Below are 25077 nucleotides of genomic sequence, written 5' to 3' on the forward strand. Positions count from 1 at the left end.
TACATGGATAAGGAACAAGGGTCATTTTTAATGAGTGGCAGGCTGCTTTTGTGAGTGGGATAGAATTGATTTTTGTACATGAGAGACTGAATTGGGCATTTATTTTAAAACTGAAATAATCATTTAAAACCATTTTAAGCCCGAAACACTTATATAAAGATGTTGTATTTTTAATGAAGAATAGATACTGCTAAGTTAAATATGATATTAGAGATAATATGATATATTTTTAAAAATTGACTATTGAGTTAATATGAGTTTGGGTCCTGCCACCACCACTTACTAGTTGTATAACTTTGAGCTAGTTAAGTAACTCCTCTGAGCCTCAGTTTCATCATTATGAAATGCTTCAGAGCAATTTATGTTTAACTGTCTTCTAATTGATTCAGTCACCTATTCTAATAATATTTGAGTGCCTTCTCTGTCAAGCCCTGTGCTGGTGGTGGGAGAACAGTGACAAAACAGCACAGCTCCTGTGTTTCTGTAGTTGGCTGTTTTGTGTGGGAGACAACAGGAGTCACATGATAACCACATAATCACAACTGTGAGAAGGGCTACGAAGAACAAGTATAGGGGCTATGCAATTAAGTAACAGAGGGCTTAATCTGGAAATGAGTGGTGTCAGGGAGGAATGCCTCCTTGAGAAAGTGGTATTGAGATAGAACTAAGGAATAAGTAGGAGTTGACCAGGTGATGCTGGGTAAGGGGCAGAGTATACAGAGGATGAAAGAGATTTGTCATGTTTGAGGAACAAGGGAAGGCTAGATTGACTGCAGTATGGAGTGAATGAGGAGAGGAGTAGGGTGGTTGTGATGGGGAGTTGATAAGGCCAAATCCATTGAGGCTTTTAAAGTGCATATTAAGGATTTTGAAATTTATACTAAGAGGAAACCATTCAATGATTTTAAGTAAGGGGATCGTGAGATCAAATTCATATTTGTAATTCTATACTCTGCGAACTTCGTGGAAATGGATCAGAGAGAATTGAGAGTGTGCAAGGGATACCCTCTGGAAAATGGTCACCTTAGACAGGTGAGGTGATAGTTGCTTGGTCTAGGTCTGTGGTCGGCAAACTGCGGCTTGCGAGCCACATGCGGCTCTTTGGCCCCTTGAGTGTGGCTCTTCCACAAAATACCACGGCCTGGGCGAGTCTGTTTTGAAGAAGTGGCTTTAGAAGAAGTTTAAGTTTAAAAAATTTGGCTCTCAAAAGAAATTTCAATCGTTGTACTGTTGATATTTGGCTCTGTTGACTAATGAGTTTGCCGACCACTGGTGATGGCAGTGGAGATGGAAGTAAGTGAACTAATGGAACAGTTTTGTAGGAGGAAAATTGTAGGAACTAGCTGAGGGATTGGACATAGAGCATGCAATAGAAGTCTTACCAGACCCAAGTCAGTGTACCCGACACTTCGAAAGACCAAAACTCAAAATGTCCGAGTTTGGCATATGGAAAAGTTTATTGACCAAGAAGGCACCAGCTGAGAAGATGGGGGGAGACGTAGTGGTGCTTCAAATCCATCTTAAGAAAGTACAGAGTTTAGGCTTCTTTTATGTCAAGGAAAGGGTAAAGGGGAGGGGCAAGCGGTGCTTGCCATCTGCAAACAGTTGGGCGTCAGCAGGGGTCTGAGGAAGATTGTGAACCTTCTTTGTTCTTAGTCTGTTGACTCAAGTTGATATGAGTCTGGTCATGAGTTTCCTGCAAGTCTTTGATACATAATCATTATTTTTGTACATATTCCCTTCATCTCCTTGGGAGAGGCACCTTGTGGTAAGGGGCTGTTATTGTAAAACTCAAGCTGCAAGCAGAATTGCTCTAATGATTAGCATGTCTATATGCAAGAAGCTATTAACCTGAAGGCCATGGGAACAAATTAGGCTTGCATAAATGGAAACACAGAGGCCCAGCATTTCATTCTGTTACAGAAGGGTAGGTGACAAGGATGACCATGAGGTTTCTGGTATGAGCTGCTGGGTGGTTAGGGAAGCCCAGAGGAGTAACATGGAGAGGAAAGATACAAATTTAGCATAGGATAGCTGAGAAGCATCTAAGTGGAGCTCTGAAGTAAACATATGGGTATGAAGTCTGGAACTCAGAAGAGAAACCTGAGTCAGAAAAGGAGACTGGGAAATTACCAATAGTATTTAAAGCCATGGAGATGGATGAGATCACCTAGGGAGATTGTATGTGCTGAGTGATTAGAGGCCCAGGATCAAACTCAGAGGATTCCGACATTTGGAGGATGGGGGAGTCTTAAGAAGGAACAGTGGAGAAGTAGAAGGAATGCCTGCCCTAAGAATGTGATGTCAGAAGTCAGTTGTGTGTCAGGGCGGCGGTCTGATGAATGCTGCTGAGAGTTTGTTTTGTAGGATGAGAGCTGACTTACCCTTTGTTGCATTTGGCGAGAGCAGCTTCATTGAGGTGGTAGAAGTGGAAATTAGATTGGAGTGGGTTGGAGATAAATGATGAATGGGAGAAGATAAAATGCAGACATGAACGTATGACTTTCCAGAAGTTTGGCTCTGAAGGAATAGAGGGTGATAGTTGCAGGAGAGAAATTAAGTCAAGAGAAGGCTTTTTACATTTTTTTTATTTTTAAGATGGGAAAGTCGAGATGTCGAACCACTTGGAGTTGTACCTGATGAAACTGGGGACACTTACATGACTAAAGTATTTAGGGAACTATTCTTAGTGAAGATTTAATGAGATAACTAACACTTATCAGGGCAAGAGAGCACTTAAATGTTGGCCCTGGTGGCGGAGGCAGGCGGCGCCTGCACAATTTGCTCCGATTCTGAACTCTTACTTAGTAAGGCTGCTCCCCCTCAGCCCCTCTGCATTTTTTCTCTGATATTCTTCCTCTCCCTAAGATCTTTTCTTCCGTTTCTCTGAAAATTCCTACCTACTTATCTAACCCTTTGATATCACTCTCCACTCCTTCAGTTTCTTCTCTTTCCTTCTTTCTGAACCTCTTTGGCATCTACTCTATAATTGTGGTTCCTAACCTTTGGGCTGTGATTGCTTTATTTTCTTTCTTTTTTAAAGTATATTTTTATTGATTTCAGAGAGGAAGGGAGAGAGATAGAGAGCGAGAAACATCAATGATGAGAGAGAATCATTAATCGGCTGCCTTCTGCACACCCCCTACTGGGGACTGAGCCCGCAACCCAGTCATGTGCCCTTGGCTAGAATTGAACCTGGGACCCTTCAGTCTGTAGGCCGATGCTCTGTCCACTGAGCCAAAACGGCTAGGGCTGGGCTGTGATTTCTTGTAGTGCTCCATAGTTCTTCAGAGGGTCAGGAATCTATCTATGTACATATGAAATGTCATCTGTGGATGAATAAATTATGTGTTATAAATATATGTTAATATTTTTCAAATATAAGTAGCTGCTCGTTTGATTAATAAGAAATCTCTTAAAAGCATTATAGACTTTATAGTTGCTTTTAGTTGTAGATATTTTCACTCAATGCTAAAAGAACTGCTATTGTAGATGTCTGATACAGATTTGGACATTAAAAACACTGTTCATAATTGAAATGGTTAAGACTCATTGCTTTATGACAAAACATTCATAAAAAAATTGCTTCCTGTTTTTCACTCTTGTTTTACCTTTGCTGTTCCTGTCTGTTTAACTTGTCAATCACTTAAGGGCAGGAGTTGTTCTTCCTTTTTTTTTTTTTAAATACCTTTCTACAGCGGTTGGTAAGTTGTGGCCCTTGGGCCAAATCCCGCCCACTGCCTATTTGTTTTGTAAATCTTCTCCAGTTCTGGAGGTTTTTACAGATCACCATTTTTGAACCATTTGATGATAGGAAACACTAACTTTGAACCCCAGTTAAGTGAAATGTTCTCTCTCCCCAAAAGAATTCCATCTTCTCTAGTAGACCTGTACTGTAGAAAGCTGTACATAGTCCACCCTTCTCCACGGTTTTGCTTTCACGGTTTCACTCTCTGTGGTTTCAGTTACCCGCTGTCAACCACAGTCTAAAAATATTAAATGGAAGTTCCAGAAATAAACAATTAATAAGTTTTAAATTGCACAATATTCTGAGTAGCGTGATGGAATCTTGCATCTTCCTGATATAAGTCATCTCTGTCCAGTGTATCCATGCTGTGTATAACCCAACTAACTGCCAGTTAGTCACTTAGTAGCCGTCTCAGTTATCAGATTGACGGTTGTCCTATCACAGTGCTAATTTTCACGTCCCCCTTGTATTATTAATAATGGCTACATTCACATAACTTTTGTTGTGGTTGTTGTTAATCCTCACCAGAGGATATTTTTTTCCTTTGATTTTTTAGAGAGAGTGGAAGGGAGGGAAGAGGGAGAGAGAAAAATGGATGTGAGAGAGATGCATTGATTGGTTGCCTTCTGCACACACCCTGACTGAGGCCAGATAGTTGTTAATCTCTTACTGTGCTTAATTTCTAAATCAAGCTTTATCATAACTATGTATGTATAGGTAACAACCGTACATATAGGGTTTGGTACTATCTATGGTTTCAGGCATTCACCGGGGGTCTTGGAATGTATCCCCCATGGATTAGGGGGAGACTACTATATTCAATTATTTTTATATTTTGAATTTGGTCAATATGATTTTTGGAAATTGGTTGGAAAACAAATTTGTTACGTAAATACCTATCTGATATCCTCCATCTTGCCTCTTAATCTGACCCTTTATAGAAAAAGTTTACTGACCTCTGCTTTATAATCGTAGTGTCACTTTGTCTGCACATCTGAATTACCAGAGGCTCTTTAAGTCCTCTGCCCTAGAGATTCCGAATCAGTCCATCTGGATGGAATCTGGGAGCCCATATTTTAAACAAGCTTTTTAGTTGTTTGGGAATCATTGCCTTTTAGTGCACTCATAGAGTTGAACTCCAGGAGTTAATGCAGTGAATTTTGGATTAGATGTCAAAGGATAGCTTATTAGTTTTTTATTTCAACATTTATGAACTATGGGATCTTATCTAAGTAACATCTTGTTCTGCAGGTTTTGAAAAAGTTTTCTAGTTCCTTTGTTGATAGACAGTTTTTCTTTATCCTTTACAATGGTAGTTTTACCTTTTGGGATTCATAAGAATCTCTTTAGAATCAGATGAAAGTTATGCCCCCCCCCCCGCCCCCGAAAAGTGCACCTGTATTGATTTCCTATGACTTCCATAACACATTACTACAGAAGTGATTAAAACAACAGAAATTTATTCTCTCATATTTCTGGAGACCCAAAATTCAAGTCAAGGTGTCAGCAATCCTGCCAGCGGCTCTCGGGGGAAATGCTTTGCCTCTTCCAGCTTCTCGTAGCTACAGCTTTCCTGGGCTTGTGGCTGCATCACTCCAGTCTATCTCTGGAGTCACATTACCCCTCCTCTATTTGGTGTGTCTCTTATAAGGACACTTGTCATTGATTTTGGACCCATCCACATAATCCATAATAAGCTCCTCCTCTCAAGATCCTTAATTTAATCACATATATTACCATATAAAGTAACATTCACAAGTTCCGGGGATTTGACATGGACGTCTTGTGGGTAGAGGTGCCATGTAGTTTTTGGCTTACCACAGCATCTTTGCACATGCTGACAACTTTACAATTTCAAGGGGCTTATAACTCTCTGAAGTTCATATATGGACCTTATGGACTCTGGGTTTGAACTCCGTGCTCAGTGAGAACCTTACACCCATAGTGTATTCTAAGTATCTGGTCTTTCTCTTCTCTCCCCTGTGTCATGTTCTTACATTCATCATCCTATTAATTAATACCAATCTTGAAATGATGTTTTCTTGTTGTGACCTTAGATACTTCAGTTTATAGTTGGCTTTCTGAGTTAGTTTTCCTGATTCCTTTAGGAACTGTTTATCTTCTGATAAGACTTACTGTTAAAAGAAAAGAAAAGCCTTTCCCACACCTTTTTTTTTTTATTTTTTTTATTTTTTATTTTTTATTAAGGTATTATATGTATACATATCATACCATTGCCACCCCCCACCCCACTCCCATATATGCCCTCACCCCCCCCCCAAGTTTTGCATCCGTTGGTTATGCTTATATGCATGCATACAAGTCCTTTGATTGATCTCTTATCTCCCCCACCTCTCCCTAACAGCAATTGGAGAAAAAAATTAAAAAGCAGGAGGAAAGCCTGAGGGAATTTCCCACACCTTTCTGCTTCATTCTGTAGCAAGGAGACTGAGTTCTGTGCAAACCATAGATAACCGATAATGCCTCCAGTGAGAAGAGTACCTTAACTTACTTTGATTGAGTACTTGATGCACCAGGCCTTTTAGCAAGTGCTTTCACGTGGCTTCTTATTAAATTCTGAAAACAGCCCTCAGAGGAAGGGACTATCCACCCCATTATTATATATAACGAAGACTGGTGGAAGTTAAATAATTTGGGTGATAGAGCTTTGGTGGGTGATAAAGCTAGCGAGAGACAGAGCTACCTTTTTACGAAGGTCTACGCTAAAGCCCGTGCTGTTTTCATTATGCCATGAGAACTTAGCACACTTTTCATGTGTTGAATGGTCGGTATTCTCCTTTTAGTTGAATGGTTGGTATTCTCCTTAGACAGGAGCTATCTATGCTTTGGTTTCAGGGGTCAACAGACCAGGATTTCAGTCAGGTTTATAGTGCTTACTTACAGTATTAGCTTGTACAATATCGTCTCTATCCTCAGCTCTAAGTAAGACTGATATCTGGCATGTGTGCCTTATAGAGCTGCTACAGCAATTGAGAGAATATGAATGAAAGCTCTTCAAAATAGGAAAATGTACTACTATGTCATACAGTTAGTTTCTCATTTGATTGTATTCTTAGTACTTTCTTCCTTTACTAGCCTAGATTTCAAAGTTTGGGAATATGGTCAAGCCTCAAAGCAGAGGCTATATTAGCTCCAACTATGAATTTATTTGCTTAAGACCTCTTGGGCATTTGGTTGGTGTGAATGCTTATGTCTGCTTTCTGCTCTTTCATTTTAAGGGACACCCCCAACTTTGTCTAGCTTAGTTCCACTCAGTATATATATGTTCATGATCATTTCCTGAACTCTTCTCTTTCCTAGGTCAGTTTTTAACTCCTCTCATTGCCCACTTTGCCTTGGATTTGGTTGGTGGCCTGGGACTGTGACCTGGAGACTCTCCCCCCTTTTTTTATTCCCTCCCCCAGTTTCTGTACCCTCATCCATCTATAGTTATCCAAAGCTAAGATCCCATCTCTCTTGCTTCACTTCACTAACTACTATCTCCTTTTATCTTTGCTCTTGACTTCCAGGATATAAAGATACTAAAGACATTCTTATCTTTTACAAAAATACCCCCCCTTTAATAAAAAACAACTCTCCCTCATCCCCACAGCCCAGCCCAACCCTCCATACCACATAATGTTAGTTCCTTCCCCTGCTGGCTTTCTGTGGTTTATAAGATAACTAGAGTCTTGATGCACAAATTCGTGCACGGGTGGGGTCCGGCCCCCCCCCGCACCCCCATGGGGACCCATCAGGCCACACCAGCCGGGGGGAGGGGCCGCAGGCAGTTGGCTGGCCAGCCCTGCCCCCCGATCGGGGAGTTGGGGGCCAATCAGGGGCCAGGCTGGCAGGGGGCGGAGGGCCAGTCAGGGCCCAGATCAGGCTGGTTGGCTGCCACAGTGTGTGCCATAGCCACTGGTCATTCGGTTGTTCCAGTCATTCTGCCGTTCCAGTCGCTGGTCTTTTATATATATAGATATGTAGAAATCTGGTGCCTAGTTGTAGGGTAATCTGATTGGAATATTTCATTGGAGAGCCCTAGATGTCAGTATTTTTAGATCTTTTCTCTAGAGCTGGTCAGATTTTCTAGAGAAGACTCTTCCAAACTTCTGGCTGCCATATCCTGGGGCTGAATGGGTGAGGGGTGGGCATTAGAGGGAAGGATCTGTTTCCAATAAGCACGTTTTTGCTTAGGCCTCATGTTGTCTGTACTATTCTCATTTATTATTTAACCTCACTCTGATTTTACCACAGGCCTATATTGACCTAACTCATCTTGAGCTCTCTAACTTAGTGGTTCTTAAATGGGATGGAGATGGGGGTGGGGTGTTTGGAAATGTGTAGGGTTTTGGGGATTGTAACAGAAACTGTTGGCTGGGTGCTTAAAGTTTTGTAGTTCTAATGACTGCAGGAGCAATTGCTTTTCTCAAGATATCAATAGCTCCCCTTTTGAAAACAGTGGAAGTTTATTTTACTTATTTGTTTGTTTATTATATAAGATGTTCAGGTTCACAACATTATAATTCAATATCTGTATACACTACAAACTGATCACCCCCAAAAGTCTAGTTATTATCTGTCACTGTATAATTGATCCCCTTTACCCTTTTTGTCCAATACCCACCCACTTCCCTTCTAATAACCACCAATCTGATCTCTGAGTTTGTTTTAATATGTTGGTTCTTTTTTAAAAAATAAAAAACAAAACAGTTAGTTACTAATTAGTACCTTTGACTTTGCTGCTCTTCTTTAACTCATGCATGCCAGTGATGATTTTGATTTTATTAGTATTTTGAATTGGAAACTCTTTTCTGAAGCTTTCTTTTAAGCAGATGGCTAGAGTGGAAGCAAGAAGACTAGTTAGGAGGTCACTGCAGAAGTACAACAAGGAGTTAGTGGTTGGTTGAGAGTAGAGAAGGATAGAGGATGCAGGAGGGGTTTTGGAGGCAGAGACCACCACATGATTTAAAGATGGATCGAGTGTGGAGAACTAAGGAAAAGGAGGAATCACAGGTGGTCTTAGGTTTTGTCTTCAGTTGACTGGGTGAGTGATGGTGCCCTTTGCTGAGATGGAGAAGGCTAGGGTAAGGAGCTGATTCTGTATTGAGCATGTTAATTAAAGATACCTGCATCCTGCGCCCAAAGAAAATGTTGATTTTTTTCCCCTTAGATACCCATTGCCTCTTTAGACCTGGTTATTATTCAGCTGTCGTGCAAAAAACACTTAATTATTGGGCAGTATGCATCAGTATCCCTCTTTATTGCTGCTGTCCACCAACCTTATTTGTTGAGGACTTTGGGACTTGGCTTGTCTATCTCACTTCCTAGCATAATCATGGGCAGCTGCAGGGGCTCTGTGAGCAACTTATCCAAGTTACTATCTTCAGGGTTCTCTGACCTGTAGCAGGCCAGCAGTGACAGCATGATACAGTGGTTTTGAATCTTAGTTCCCCTACTTCCTATCTGCATAATTGAAAACACTGCTTACTCTTTTGTGTCTCATTTTCTTCGATTGTAAATTGGGTATAATGGTATCTGTACACTTGGAATTTTGTGAAGATTAAATAAGATAATAATGTAAATTATTTTCTGTTAGTAATTATAAATGCCTGGCACGTAGTAAATATTGTATAAATGTTCTCTATTAAGATTATCAGTATTTAATTATATATATATATACTTCTTTTAGTTAAGCAACCCTTTCAAATGCTACACCTTGAACCTTGCCTCCTTAAGTTAAACCTCTTAAATTTTTAAGTGCCAAAAAAGAGGCACTGATCATGATTTCCTAGTATGTTTCGTATAATTGTTTAAAAAAACAAAAAATAAAGCAAAGCTCATCCAATTCCAGCGGTTCTTATTTACAAGTATACATCCTATTCACCCAGCAGGCTTTTTCAAAATGTCTGGGCCTTGTTTCTGGGAGTTTGAATAGGATGGGTAAGGGTGGAAATAGGGGATAGCATCAAATACCTCTATTATAATAGTCCTCCCTTCGTTTTCTTTTAGTTAATAACTCCCTTGCTTGGCTCCTTTCCTCACCAGTCTCCCCTCCATTAATTAGTATCTTAAGCTACTTCTCATGGCCACCTTTAATTATGTTCTCATTCTCTTTTTATCTTGCCCCATTTGCTCTACTAACCTCTAACTTTGGATGAATCCAGTCCAATCTGCCTCCATGTAGGCTGCTGAAAGCCACAGTTTTTGAGCTATGTGAGATTCTTACATGTGCTATTTTGTTCTTTAATCTTTACTATTCATATTAGAATACCTGATCATACGTGACACAGTAGGCATATGACTTTTAATTAATAGTCATTTCAAAAGTGACTTCAACTCTCATGTAATCCAATTAACCAGGATCTCTTGATTCTATCAATTATGTCTAACTTATTTTCACAATGTTTTGAGTAGCATTAATGATATTATTAATGTTTCATAAATGAGAAAACCGAGGTACAGGGTGGGAAAATAGTTTGTGGCATCAGCTTGCGGGCATAATTTTTTTTTTTGAACTTTGAAAGGTAAGTTATAATGGTCATGTATTAAGAAACCTTTCTTCTCCACATTAATTCTGTCTTGTGGGTCAGTATAATGGCTTTAGCCTCACTGTTTTTAAGGAATTTGTGATGAATTGTTATTTTTAAAATTTTCTTTTTGAGATGTAAAATGTCCTGACTAATTCTAGTTTATAAATTTGGGGGAAGATTTAGTGTGTGTGTGTGTGTGTGTGTGTGTGTGTGTGTGTGTGTGTGTGTTTAGTAGCAGTAGTAGTAGTAGTAGGTGATCATCTTTGGCCTTGGTTTTTAACAAGAATTTTGAAATTTCTGTTACAACTAGCAAACTTCTCTTCCAGTTTTTATTCAGTTTCCTTTATTCCCTTTGGAACTAGTGGACATGACCCAATTATTTTTTGAGAATTCATTTCACAGAACAGTGTGTTAAAATATTTTTATTCTTCTAATCAAGTTCAATGCAAGAACTGGCAGGCATCCATAGCTTCAATTCTTAACATGCAAATAATTCTATTCCTTGGTGAAGATATTGGCTCCATTATTATACTTACTGGTTCTGGGATAGCAGGATATGCTCTGAGGAACATAGCTACTTTATACGTAAAATAAATGTTTTTTTTTCTCTGTAAGCATTTTATCTTGATTTTGTTAGTCATATAACTCTCTAACAGTCATCTTTGAAGTATATAATAATATGGTAAAAGTATAGTAGAAGAAGAATACCATATATATTGGATATTAAGTTTATTGTTGAATAATATTTAAATTATTACAAAATTAAACATGACTTTTTGCTACATCAGAATTTCTTAATAAAAAGTTGATCCAGTACCTTCACTTGTTTGATTTAGTATGCCATGTGAGTCTTAGTAAATTGACATTTATTTTGAAAATACATTATGGCTAAGTTATGGCTGAGCGATAAAATATGTGTAGTAGATTAACTCGATGATTTTTACTTTGAAAGTATTATAGAGATGAACATTGAGAACCATTTATAATACATAATGTTAGATGTTTCTTAAAATGTCCTAGATGTCTTAAGTATAATACAGTTCTTTTTCTATATTTGATTAAAAAACACACAACCCGATAATTTGTGGGGGAATGGAATGGAAAAGAAAGAGAAAGGATGAGTGGGGTTGAGGTGGGTGGGGCATATTAGGTTCAGAGACCTGCCATAGCAGAGCACCACAGACTGAGTGGCTTAAAACAACAGAAATTTATTCTCTCATAATTCTGGAGATTAGAAGTCTGAAGTGAAGGTGTTGGCAGGCCATGCTCTCTTTGAAGGCTCTCTAGGAAGATCCTTCCTTGCCTCTTGCTTCCTTCTGGTGGTTATCCACAATCCTTGGCTTGTAGACACATCACTCTAATCTCTGCCTCCATTGTTACATGTTATTCTTCTTCTATATCTCTGTGTCCAAATTTCCCTCTTCTTTTAAGGACAATAGTCATATTGGACTTAGGGTTAGTAGTACCCACCCGAATCCAGTAGGACCTCATCTTAACTTGATTACATCTGCAAAGACCTTGTTCCTAAATAAGGCCAAATTCACAGATTTAGGACAGATGTAAATTATGGGGAGACACTATTCAACCCAGTACAGAGGGTTCTAAATTTAATTTATATTTTGAGATTTAAACCAACATACTTTATATAAAAGCAAACAGGTAAGATACAGTTTATGTAAAAAGCATTTTCATTTGCAGTTATATTTACATACATGCTTCCCCTAGGTAACTAGTATTTTCTTTCTTTTTTTAAAAAGCATTTTTTAAAATTTGATTTTAGAGAGAGAGGAAAGGGGAGAGAGAAAGAGAGAGAGAAAAACATCTATGGGAGAGACAAGCATCAACTGATTGCCTCCTGCATGCATCCTGATCAGAGACCGAACCGGAAACCTGGGTAAGTGCCCTGACGGAGTGGAACCTGAGACCTTTCAGTGCACGAGACAACGCTCCAAGCAACCAAGCCACACTGGCCAGGGCTCTAGTGTTTTCCATTTATGTAGCAGAGATTGCATTAAAGAAATATTTGGTTATGAAATATCTATTTATATAGATGTGGGACCAGAAGACTTTCCACACAGCTCAATATTTATAGAACCGGCTGGACTTTTCTTGAGCTCCACTCTATTATGAGGAGCTTAGTTGTAGTGGAGTGACAGTGAAGAGTGATTGAGGAGGGAGGGCGGCTGGAGGAGGTGAAGCAGGTGGGCTCCAGGTTTCCTCATCCCTGTTTTATCCAGACTTTTCTGGAGCGTTTTAACTGCTATTAGAATAATACTTTTGTTCTTATTTATTTTAAACCCATGACACTTAACATTGCCTGATGCTGATTTACTGAATGAGGAATGAATTAATAAAAGAATGGTGTGTGTGTGTGTGTGTGTGTGTGTGTGTGTGTGTGTGTGTTTCCATTGAGGGGTTGTCAATAGAGGCAGGATGTGGTGATTTTTCATTTAGTAAATGAATTCTCCTCAGTCCTTTTAAAAAACCCAATTGATGGCATTCTTCACACACTATTCTATACTTTGCTTTTTATTATAGTATGCTATTCTATATCATTATACAAATGTTATAATTGCATAATATCCCATTGTACAGATATACTATAATTTACTTAACTAGTCTTCCTTTTTTATTTTAAATTGTGATAAATACATATAGCATAAAACGTACCATCTTAACCATTTTTAGGTGTATGGTTCAGTATTGTTAGATATATTCACATTATTATATAACCAAACTCCAGAAATTTTTAATATTGCAAAATCAAAACTCTATACTCCTTAAACAACAACTTCCCATTTCTCCCTCCTGGAAACCACCATTCTTTCAATTTCTATACATTTTAGTTAGTCTCCCTTCCTAGTTGTTTTTATCTTTGCTCTTAAAAACAATGCTGCTGTAGCCTTAGGTACGTGTCATTTTGCATGAGTAAGTATCTCTGTAAGATGAATCCCTAGAATGAAATTGCTGGGTAAAAAAGATTTTTCACATTTCTTTGTTTTGATATATTGCCAAAATTATTGCTCCAATTTATATTCCCCCAGCAATGTCTGATGTAGTAGCTGTTTAAATATGTTTCAGTAAAGTTAGCAGGTCAGCCAGACTGAATAGGGAACTTGGGAAAGCATGGGCTCTGTGGAGGGAAGTTAGTGCTGCTGCGTGGTGCAGGAGCCTGGGCCCTCCCACTGTTCTACCTCTACTCTGCCTCCTTCCGCACGGATTACTGAACATCCCGAGATGCAGTGTCCATACCGCATTCATTTTAAAAATTGCCTAGCCAGTGTGCTCAGTGGTTAGAGCATCGGCCTGTGGACCAAAGGGTTGAGGGTTCAATTCCCATTGCAGGTTCCCTAGACCCGGTAAGGGCTCCTGAGAGAGGCAACCAATCAATGTGTCTCTCTCACATTGATCTCTCTCTCTCTCTCTCTCTCTCTCTCTCTCTCTCTCTCTCCTCTTCCTCCTCCCCCTCCCTCCCTTCCACTCTAGAAATCAATGAAAAAAAATATCCTCAAGTGAGGATTATAAATAAATAAATAATAAAAAGAAAAAAATTTCCCACATAGTGTAAGCTATTTGAGTATTAGTAATAAATAGAGTGATTGGAATACCTCACTTTGCAAGTGGGAATCTAATCTAATAATAGACAAATATGCAAATTGACCGCACCTTCGCTACACCTAAGCCACGCCCACCAGTCAAGCCACGCCCACCAACCAATCAGGATGAGTATGCAAATTACCCCAACAAAGATGGCGGCTAATTTGCATATCAAGACAGCGTCCAAAGAAGCCAAGAGCTGCAGAAGGGAGTAAAGCTTCGAAGAAGCAAGCAAGCCGGGGGGGGGGGGAGGGGGAGGACAAGGGCGGAGCGGAGGCGGGGCAGGGGGAGAAGGGAAACTCGGGTGGGCTGGAGGAGAAGGCGAGGCGGGTGACAAGGGCGGGGCGGAGGCGGGGTAGAGTGCAGCAGGAAATCCTATTGCAGGATTTTTCCTGCAACGGGAAAGCTAGTCACAACTTAATATACATGGTAGGGGCAAAAGTAGGTTTACAGATGTGAGCATGTAAAACAAAGAGTTTATTCTTGTATTGTTATTTATTAATTATTGTATTATTTTCTTTACAAACAACTGTACACCTACTTCCCCCCCCTCCTGTATGTTCAACCCAGCCGAAAATTTCCTTAATTAAAAATTTTAAAGATCTGAAATGAATGGATGCCTTGCTTAAATAAAATATTTTTAGTAGAAAGAAAAAATTAGTAGAACCCCTTTCTAATGAGCTCTTCTGAAGAGCTCCACTCTGTTATGAGGAGCTTAGTTGTATTGGAGTGACAGTGAAGCGTGAGTGGGGCGGGAGGGAGGCTGGAGGAGGTGAAGCATGGGGGCTCCAGGTTCCCTCATCCCTCTTTTATCCAGAACGATGACCTACAGGTGGCTCGACTTCTTTCCGTATAGCAGTGAGTGAGATGAGCGAATACTAATGTATAATCAGCCTCTGATAACTCATGTCGCAAGTTTCTTTGTAGGATACTAATGTTTGAAACTGGTGTTCAATTTTATTTTTTTCTGTGAAGTAAATTTACTATAAAATGAGGCGTAACCTCATGGAGATACCACTGTTTTTCCTTAGAGTGTACACATAGGTTTTGGCTCAATGACTTTTTATCTGGAGATTTTTTAAAAATGTAACATCTTTATTTTCTTATTTTAAAATGAAAATACTTAACATGTTTTTGTAATATTTGCATATATTATTCTAAAGCAGAATTTGAAGGGCTCTGGGACTCACTTCCTAATAATGATCAGTATGAATAGTTTGGGATTCATTCCCTTAGGCTTTTTTCAATGTATTTATAACATATAAATGTTATTTCTTATTTAAAAATATGTAATCGTACTATATACACTGTTTTATGATTTTTCTCTGTTTACTTGATAACAAGTCCTTTTTGGGTTAGTGTATAGAAATACCCTCCATTCTTTTAATGGATTTATACTCTTCCATTATGTCATAATTTTCCTATCCATTCTTCTATTAGTGAACATATAAGTTGCCATAAACATCCTTTATGCATATCTCTTTGCCTATGTGGACAAATGTTTCTGTAGGATAAATTTTAAGAAGTAGAAGTTCTAGATCAAAGAGTCTGACCATTTTATATTTTAATGGATGTTTGGGAGCTCTGCAAAATGTTATATCAATGTCCTGATTTTTATAGGAAATAAAGTTCTGAAGTTGCAGAAGTTTTAGCTAAGTGTTGTATCATTATTAATATATACCAGTTTTTCTAATATAAGGTTTCTAGTAATGTAAAAATCTTTAAAATGACAGCTGGTTTATTCTTACAGTGATGGAATGGGGGGACGATATTAAAGCAGTTATGGAAGATGAAGCAGTAATGCTGGTGAATCATCAGGCAACAGGAGATGTGTGTACTCTGATGATGTGCCTCCAGGACAAAGGGCTGGTAAGCCATCCTGATGGCAGAAGTAGACAGCAGAAAGGGGAGGTTAACAGAACCAATTCAAGTACCTTATGGTTTGGAACATAGACTTTAATATGTATATTTTTCCTGAAAGTTTAGAAGAACTTAAAAGAACAAATATGTAATTCTGAGTTACTCCAGAAGAGGAATTTAGAGACTTTAAAAAAATTAAAAAACCGGGAATAATGTGAATTATATCTCTATAAAGCTGTTTTGTTAACAAAGTTAACATGGTTAAAATTGGGGGCTGTTTTAGGTGAAATGGTAAATTGCCAGTTTGAGAAATACACACATAAAAAGCAGTATTCCTTATGATAGAAGAATAAAGTTGGTCAGTGAATTTGGGGATCTTTAGCCAAAGGAAAATAAGGCAAATACTATTTTGGATTTCATTTGTAAAGCATATTGAAAGGAAAATATCAGACTCATTTTATTTAATGTTGCTAAGGCTCTGTGTGAACTATTGATTTACATTGCTTCTATTGATAACTAAAATAGATCTATATACTGGATGGGTTTAAAATAAATTGTCTTTAGCATGAAAGGAATTATCACCTTAGGAGAAGTTAACGAGGTTCTATTCATAGAAAACTAAATAAATAGAAAGTATATAAAGTTAATAGAGCCAATATTTGGCCTAATAGTAAATAAACAAATTAGTAGGAATTTATTGAGTACTTCATATTCATGGTCAGTGACTATAAATATAGAATACCATCCTATGAGACACTCTCCTACTCTTAAAGGAGTTAACAGGCCAGTGGTAGGTGGAGGGAGGGTATAGCAAGCAATACATAATTGCACAGTGAGAAATATTCAGTGGCAGGTGAGCTCACAATGTACTGGATGGATATAGAAAACTCTGTGGAGGGAAGAGGACATAAACTTGACCTTGAAGGAGAATTTAAAAAGGCAAAGTAATGAAACAAGGGCCTTGTTCTTTAGGGAAAGTCTTGGCCAAATACCAAGGCATGAATAAGACGGGTGCTTAGATCCTAGAGATTTTGATTCAGTAGGTCAGGGGTCAGAAAATGAGGTGAGAGTCAAGGAAAATATGTTTTATTATTGTGGAGTCTATTTTTCTTGTTTATCTGAAAAGCAGAGGTATTATCTTGCTGGAATATGGAATAAATTCAGTCCTTTCTTCAATTCAGAATCTTGAATTGTTAAAAAAAAAATATCACTGTATAGGTATGTTTGTACTTCTAGTAATATTTATTGCCTATCTCCTAAATTCATAATGTTAAAATTTTGTAAAAATTAGTTTATTTGGCTTTGTATCAAAAACCCCCAATTACTATTTTTATTCTTACTGATATGATAATTACACTTATGGTGATTATTCAGTGTCCTTAATTAGTTTTGAATCTCAAAGAATGATTCAAATGGTCCATATACGTAAGCCTAACATTATTACTCTAACTCCAGTTTGACATAGATGATAACTGTATTAACCAGACATAGATAATTTGAAATTCACCAATAATGTGGACAAAAGAAAGTTTTCTTTGTAAAAAGATTTCAGTTAGTTTGTCTTAGGTTCCTTTTTCTGTTCAGAGTAATTTTGTTTTTTCTGATTAGTTATACTAAACATTTTTTATGATCTGATATTATTGAACAATTTGAAATATTAAGAATTTTAAAATCTTCTTTCATAAAGGAGTAATTGAGAAATACAGAGCAGAAAATATTTATTATAATCTTTACTTATTGCCTAATAAGTAAGGGCAATATTAATTTATATTTACAAGTAGGATTGTTTACTGGATTTATTTCATACTCCATGGTACATTCAAAAGAAAGTACTCTCAACACTAAGACAGTTGTCTAGACTATAGACAACATTTAATTATTTCTTGTTTTTAAATATTTTAGGTTGTTGCTCAAATGATGTGGTTGATGGATCATATTTTTAAGTACACAAACTTTGGAATTGTTTCTCTAATTCATGGAGACTTCTTTATAAGACAGGTAAGTAATGAGCTTCCCCCCCCCCCCCCACCACCACAGTAATAGCCTGATCAAACTGATTCTTTATTATATAGAAAGGCAAAACAAAACCAATTACAGCAGGTAAAGTCAGGGAGCGTTCCTCTGACTCTTTATTCCCTAAACCATTTATTTCAATCTGAGCTCGAGTACGCATAAGCATTAAAGTGTTGATTCTGTAAACCTTCTAATCTCTACCCTCCTTCTCCCATCTAAACAGTACAATGTTCAATAAATACCTATCAAGCACCTGCCATATTCTCAGCTCCTCTACTTTGTAGTTATGTGAATTGGGCAAGTTATTTAAACTCTCAAAGTTTCCTCATTTTTCAAATGAGAGTAATAGGTACTCCCCTCGTAGGGTTGTTGTGGGGATTAAATGAAGTACCACCTGTGAGGCACTCAGCACAGTGCCTGCTACCTTTGTCATCATGTTTGTCATGATCACCACTATCATCATCTATAGTATCACTGTTATTTTTATTTACAAGTCACTGTTATATGAGGTATGTAAATTAGCAGTAGAGAAATTATTAACTAAGAGGGACTATTTTGAGAATTCATAGTAGGAAAAGTGAGTACATCAAATTTCTGTGAATCCAGAAAAACTTTAGAAGAAAAGATATTTGGTATACATATAGAGAATGAGTATGGGTTTGATAAAAGAAGGTGAATTGGGATTGAATCCCAAGCATTAGGAATAATTTAGTGTGTAGGAAAAAGTATCACAGCCTCTTATCAAGTCAGCACTACATTATAGTATTTCCCTGCTATATGCTACTAGGTTCACATACTTCATTTTCTCAGAAATGGGCAACTGAAATATGCAAGCATTTTTATGTTTGGTAATGCCACACTTAGCCAGTGTTTATATATTTGGCAAATTAAACCAGTATTGTGCAGTACTTTACACATAATAAGTACTTAATGAATAACTAGTGAATCTAATTAAACCTTTTCTAAGAACCAAGCTGGAAGTATGTAAGAAAATTCCAAGCTCTGTGAAAATAGGTGTCATAAAACACAAATTCTTTACTTCAGATAGTTTTATGTACAGAACACATTTTTGTTTTTCACATGCTATGCAATTATTTAGTTTCTTCTAGAAACACCCTTGGTTCTTCTGAGCAGAGATGAAGAGATTATGCTCTGGAACCTCAGGGAGAATTGGAAGTGGGGATTGGCCACAAAGTTGAGACAAAATAAATAGTGACCAGAACAACAAAGAAACTAGCCTAATATTTCAGAGTATCTCAACAATTGAAGCATAGCAGTATAGGGGAATCCAGAGAAAAAACTAGCTGAGCCCTTTGCATCATGAGAGTCTAAGGAAATTATTGAATTTGTAGTGTAGTATGGTATAATAAGTGATCCTAATATGATTCTCAGTTATCAAAAAGAGGCTAAATTATACTAAATTATTGGTGTACTTTGAGAGGATAAAAGTAGAAAATAATGTACTCGAAAGCATTTTTTATTACAATATAAAGTCTTGCATACTTAAAGACTATTTCAAATATCAGAGAGATTTGCAAATTCTTTTCTAGATAGTAACAAAATCTATAATATGGAAGGAGTGACGAGGAAAAGATATTAATGGTAAAGAAAATCTCTTGGGACTTTGCTATTAGATGATTTTGACAAGTTATTTCCAAGAATATTAAAAATATTTTACAAGTAGACTTGGGAACTTACATACTTGAAGCTTAATCATAATTCAGTTCAGTAAATTAGTTAAGAAAATGTCTTACTTGTTTTGCATTTGGAATAATTTCAAGACTGAAAGCTTACAGATTATCTTAGGGAGCTTCTGTAATTGCGTTGGCTGGAAAATTATTAGTGCATTGATCATACTGGAAGGAAGAACCTTGGTAATATTTAGTTGTGGGTTTTGGGACTTTCTAAAATTTTTTTCTGGATTCCTCTTTTCATTCTCTAAGTCATCCTCTTTCTTTCCCTAAAATCCAGTGCATCAGAGTGTCCTGTTAGCTTGACTTTCAATTTTTTTTTTACTGAATGTATCCACCTCTCATCAATGTACCATAGTCACATGTCATCAAACTCCTTTGTCTGGACAACTGCAAAAGTCTTCTAATTTATCTCCTTAATCTTTTTGTCACTGGAGCCAGTAGATTATTATTATTTTTTTTAAATTTATCTTTATGGCCCTACCTGCTTTGGCTCAGTCGATAGAGCATTGGCCTGTGGACTGAAGGGTCCCAGGTTCGATTCCAGTCAAGGGCACAAGCCCAGGTTGTGGACTCAATCCACAGTAGGGGGTGTGCAGGAGGTAGCTAATCAATGATTCTCTCTCATCATTGATGTTTCTCTCTCTCTCTCTCTCTCTCTCTCTCTCTCTCTCTCTCTCTCTCTCTCTCCTCTCCCTCTCCTTTCCTCTCTGAAATAAATAAAAATAAATTATCTTTATGTTGAAAGTATTACAGATGTCCCCTTTGTTTGTTTGCTTTTTCCCACTGACCTTTGGTGCATTGGACGACACTCAACAACTGAGCCGTACTGGCCAGGGCTCTCTGAACATCTTGACCCTCTCTGTGCTCTTATTCTTTCTTCCTAACACTTATCGCCAGTTGAATTTTCACTCATTTACTATCTTCCCCACTTGAATAACCTCCATGAGGGTTGCTTACTTCTCTATCTCTGGTGTGTAGTGTTTCTGGGAAACCCCCAGGTGGGCTCGGGCTGCCTGTTGCAGTGTCCAATAACGCAGGCAGGGTTGAATCATATCAGGCGTTTATTGAGAAGGCCAGCCAGCCAAGAAGACAGGGAGCTTGTCTTGCAGCAAGGTGCAGGGGACAGGATTGTAAAGGGGAATGGCTAGGGTGAGGCCGAAATGCAGCTACATGGAGTCCCAGAGGTCTGCAGAGTTCAGCTATTGTTCTTGGTCATCAGGCGATGAGATGATGTCTTGACTCTTTATGGGGTTGGCCTGACCATGCTTAATGGTCTGCTTGCTTGCTGGGTACATTGTCCATTGTCCACAGTTGAGTCACCTCCTCAATCACTTTGTTCGTGATCAAAGGAGGTAAGCAGGTGCAACGGCCTAAGAAATGAAACTTAACCCTCTCTTCCCATATAAGAAATTTAACCCTCTGTTCACATATAAGTATATGTATTCTAGGATTTAAAAGTAATATGATTATTTTTCAGATTAATTCAGGTGCTCTATCTATCAGATTATAAGCCCTCCCCTCCCCCCCACCCCGTCAGAAGGACATTGCCCGACAAGGTGGAGGCACTCAGTAAACAGTCACGGAATTGATGAATGAATGAACTTTCAGGGGCAATTAGAGCATTTTTTTTCTTTAGAAAGAAGGGTTTATTTATATAATACTAATGGCTTCTTTTTACCACTATGGTCAAAATGGTGAGGGAAATCACCATTCTAGTCTATGATTGGATTTTACTTTAGAAGCTGTTACTACTATTTAATTGTATAGCAGTTTAATGTCAAATGTACCTATACTTATTATGTGTGTCTACCTTCTAGGGAAAATCTCATCGTGACCAACAGCTTCTTCTTCTCAGGAAGCACCTAGAAAATAATTACAGGAGCAGAGATCGAAAATGGATCGTTTTATTTCCAGAAGGGGGCTTCCTCAGGAAGAGGCGGGAAACAAGTCAGGCATTTGCCAAGAAAAAAAACCTGCCGTTTCTTACACACGTCACTCTGCCAAGGATTGGAGCAACACAGATTATCCTGAATGTACTTGTGGCGCGACAGCAAAATGGAAGTCCAGCAGGAGGAGATGTTAAAGAATTAGGTATGATGGTTGTTAGCATTTTTTGCCTTTGTTGGAATTAAGGATTTTCTGGAGTTCCAGATAACGTTGTTCTTTTCTATATTTATAATTTTTATCAAATAGAAATGATACTCAGAGAGAAGATGAAATACAATTTTAAAGGTTGTTTCTATATACAAAGGTAGTTCATGCTTACAATAATTCATTCAAATAATACAGAAATGCATGAACTCAAAGTTGTCTTTCCCTTACCTTACCTGTTCTTACTCCTTGTGATTCTCACTGCTACAGTAAAAGCTCCTGTAAATATATTTACACTAGAGGCCCAGTGCACGAAATCCATGCACGGGGGTGGGGGGAGGGTGTCCCTCAGCCCAGCCTGCACCCTCTCCAATCTGGGATCCCTCTCACAATCCAGGACTGCTGGCTCCCAACTGCTCATCTGCCTGCCTTCCTGATTGCCCCTAACCGCTTCTGCCTGCCAGCCTGATCACCCCCTAACCACTCCCATGCAGCCTGATTGATGTCTAACTGCTGCCCTGCCAGCCTGTTTGCCCCCAACTTCCCTCCTCTGCCAGCCTGGTCACCCCTAACTGCCCTCCCCTGCAGGGTTGATTGCCTCCAACTGCCCTCCCTTGCAGGCCTGGTCCCTCTCAATTGCCCTCCCTTGCAGGCTGGTGCCTCCCAACTGCCCTCCCCTGCTGGCCATCTTGTGGTGGCCATCTTGTGTCCACATAGGGGCAGGATCTTTGACCACATGGGAGCAGCCATATTGTGTGTTGGAGTGATGGTCAATCTGCATATTACTCTTTTATTAGATAGGATAGAGGCCTGGTGCACGTGTGGGGGCCAGCTGGTTTGCCTTGAAGGTTGTCCTGGATCAGGGTGGGGGTTCCCTTGGGGCATGGGGTGGCCTGAGCGAGGGGCCTGTGGTGGTTTGCAGGCCAGCCACGCCCCCTGGCGACCCAAGCGGAGGCCCTGGTATCTGGAATTTATTTACCTTATACAATTGAAACTTTTTAGCCTGGAGTGGAGCCAAGCCTCCTGCTCGCTCTGTGGCTGGCAGCCATTTCTTTTGGAACTTATGTTTCTTCTATAATTGAAACTTTGTAGCCTGGAGTGGAGGCCTGGGCCGGCCAGGGTGTGCAGAAAGCTTTGCTTCCTCCATTACTGGGGGCAACCCTAGCCTCCCGCTCTTTCCAGCTCCGTAGCTGCTGCCATTTCTGTTTGGATTTGTTTACCTTCTATAATTGAAACTTTGTAGCCTTGAGTGGAGGCCTAGGCCGGGAAGGGCAGGCAGAAAGCTTGGCTTCCTCCATTGCCTGGGAAACCCAAGCCTCCCTCCTGCTCTCTGTGGCTGTAGCCGTCTTGGTTGGATTTATTTGCATACTCGCTCTGATTGGCTTGTGGGCGTGGCTTGTGGGTGTAGTGATGGTTAATTTGCATATTACTCTTTTATTAGGTAGGATTTTTGTGGAAGTATTTCTGTGGTGTAGATTCCTAGAAGTGGAATAGCTAGAGTAAAAGACATTGGGAGAGAGATGTGACTAATTTGTGAAACTAAAAATAGACATGCAAATAAAAGTAGTAATGAAATTTTTTTTCACTTATAAAATTTAGAAAGCTTTTTTGTTTGTCTTTAATACAGAGAATGAATTTAATACAGTTTGGCATTATTTAAGAACCTTAAAATGTTGATAAATGACTCAGTTACTCCGCTGCAAAAAATTCTTATTAAAAGGAAATAATCTTTACTTTCAACAATAAAGATAAGTTAAAAGAAAAAAAAAGAAATAGTCTGAAATACTGGCAGTTTATCACAGCATTATTTATAACAGCAAAAAAGTTGGAAATAGCCAGAAGGGAGACGGGATAGGTAATTATAAAGTATCCATACAGCAGAATACAACACAGCCTTTACAAATGATGTTTGTGTTTTTTTGGCTTGGAAAGATACTTATACACTCTAATGTTAATGGAGTGGGAGGAACATACAACTCTGGTGCAGACAATCTGAGCCCAAAGACAGAAACAATAAGGCAGTAGAAAATGAGTGAAAGATATCAAATGTTAACTGTAAATAGTAACATTATGATTTTTTTTCTCATTTCTTATTTTTTTTCTGTATTTTTTAAAATAATGAGTATACCAGTGTATTACTTGTATGGCCAGGAGAAAGTAAATCACACTCAAAGGTGCAATTGCAAATCTTGGAGACAGCCTGGTGAATTGTGAAGATTTGCAGACAGTTTGTGCCAACAACATGAAGACTGTTATGAGCAAGTTTAAGACACTATGGCAGTTCAGTGATAGAAGCTGAAAGAAACTCAGTAGGCCTATTTCCTTAGTAGCATTTTGCTATTTTTTAAAAATATTCTTTAGAAAAAGTAAAAATAGAAATGATAGGCCTTCAGAAATATGTATTTTAAAATGACAATAAGGACCAGACATAGAAATAATGCCTGTGAAATTACACTGAGTTTTCCTTTTATTATTTTTTTTCTAAGCAAATGCTTGGCAGACAGCTCTCTTCATCTTTCATCATCTATTAAGAAGACAAATTGGAAAGTCTTTTAATAGAAAAGGAAAGTTCAGAATAGCTTTGCTGCTAGAGAGACACTGTGGCAATGTCAGCCAAGCCAAAACTTGAAGGCAAAGGACTTCCAAATAGGATTTGTTGCACTCACTAAGACTGCTGTTTTTAAATCGTTTTACCCATTCAGTCCCCTGTGATGTTGTAGATCTCAAATGTAGGGACAGTTTTCATACAGATGACCAATGATGAAGAAAAATGTGTTGTTTTTTTCCTTGGGAATGAGACAACTTCTGCTTATAACCAAAGCAAAGTAGTTTATTACTTATCTTGCCTTAATTAAAATTTTTATTCTGTTTAGGAAAAATAATAAGATTCTAGAAAATTGTGTACTCAAATCTAGTTTACTTGTATTTTACAATTTTTTCCTCTATGTTTTGGTATTATGTATTTTATTTTGTTGACTGTTCATATTAATTATTTAGTGGTTTATTCTATACAAACACACATGTCTTTGTGTCTGTTTAAATATGTAATCCATACACATTTCAAAGTTAAGTTGTGTCTAATTAAATGATTAGGTTTTCTTTGTTTATTGTATCATTTAATAGATATTAAAAAACAACTCTTGTGATCCCCCCATGGTTTTATTATAAAAATTTTCAAACATATGTAAAAGTTAAAACATTTTTACAGTTAATATCTATGAGCTGACCAACTAGATTCTGTAATTAACATCTACCTAATAAAAAGGTAACATGCTAATTGACCATACCTTCGTGATGCCCACCAGCCAATCAGGAGTGAGTATGCAAATTAACCCAACAAAGATGGTGGGTTAATTTGCATACACAGACGCCGAGTGGCTGGGGGTGGGACGCTTGCATCATTGCCATGGCGACGATGCAGGCGTTCCGCACCACGCCATACCCTCTGGGCCTCTGGGCAGCGTGGGAAGGCAGAAAGGCAGCTCTGGCCACAGTGAAGGCGGTGCCGGCAACCAGGGAAAGGAAGGCCCATTCTGGCACG

At 38.4% G+C, this 25077-nt stretch overlaps 1 protein-coding gene across 3 annotated transcripts in view; it reads left to right on the plus strand.

The window, feature by feature from the left end:
- The window catches only part of LPGAT1 (lysophosphatidylglycerol acyltransferase 1), a 72071-nt gene that overhangs the window by 28703 nt on the left and 18291 nt on the right, over positions 1–25077 (plus strand). For all 3 annotated transcript variants that reach the window (XM_054711391.1, XM_054711390.1, XM_054711392.1), the window contains exons 3-5: positions 15629–15747; positions 17641–17736; positions 21263–21536. In XM_054711391.1, coding sequence (XP_054567366.1) covers positions 15629–15747; positions 17641–17736; positions 21263–21536 — 489 coding nt within the window. The remainder of the gene's footprint in view (positions 1–15628; positions 15748–17640; positions 17737–21262; positions 21537–25077) is intronic.

The sequence above is a fragment of the Eptesicus fuscus genome, chromosome 22 (assembly GCF_027574615.1).
Source record: "Eptesicus fuscus isolate TK198812 chromosome 22, DD_ASM_mEF_20220401, whole genome shotgun sequence".
Classification (NCBI taxonomy): domain Eukaryota; kingdom Metazoa; phylum Chordata; class Mammalia; order Chiroptera; family Vespertilionidae; genus Eptesicus; species Eptesicus fuscus.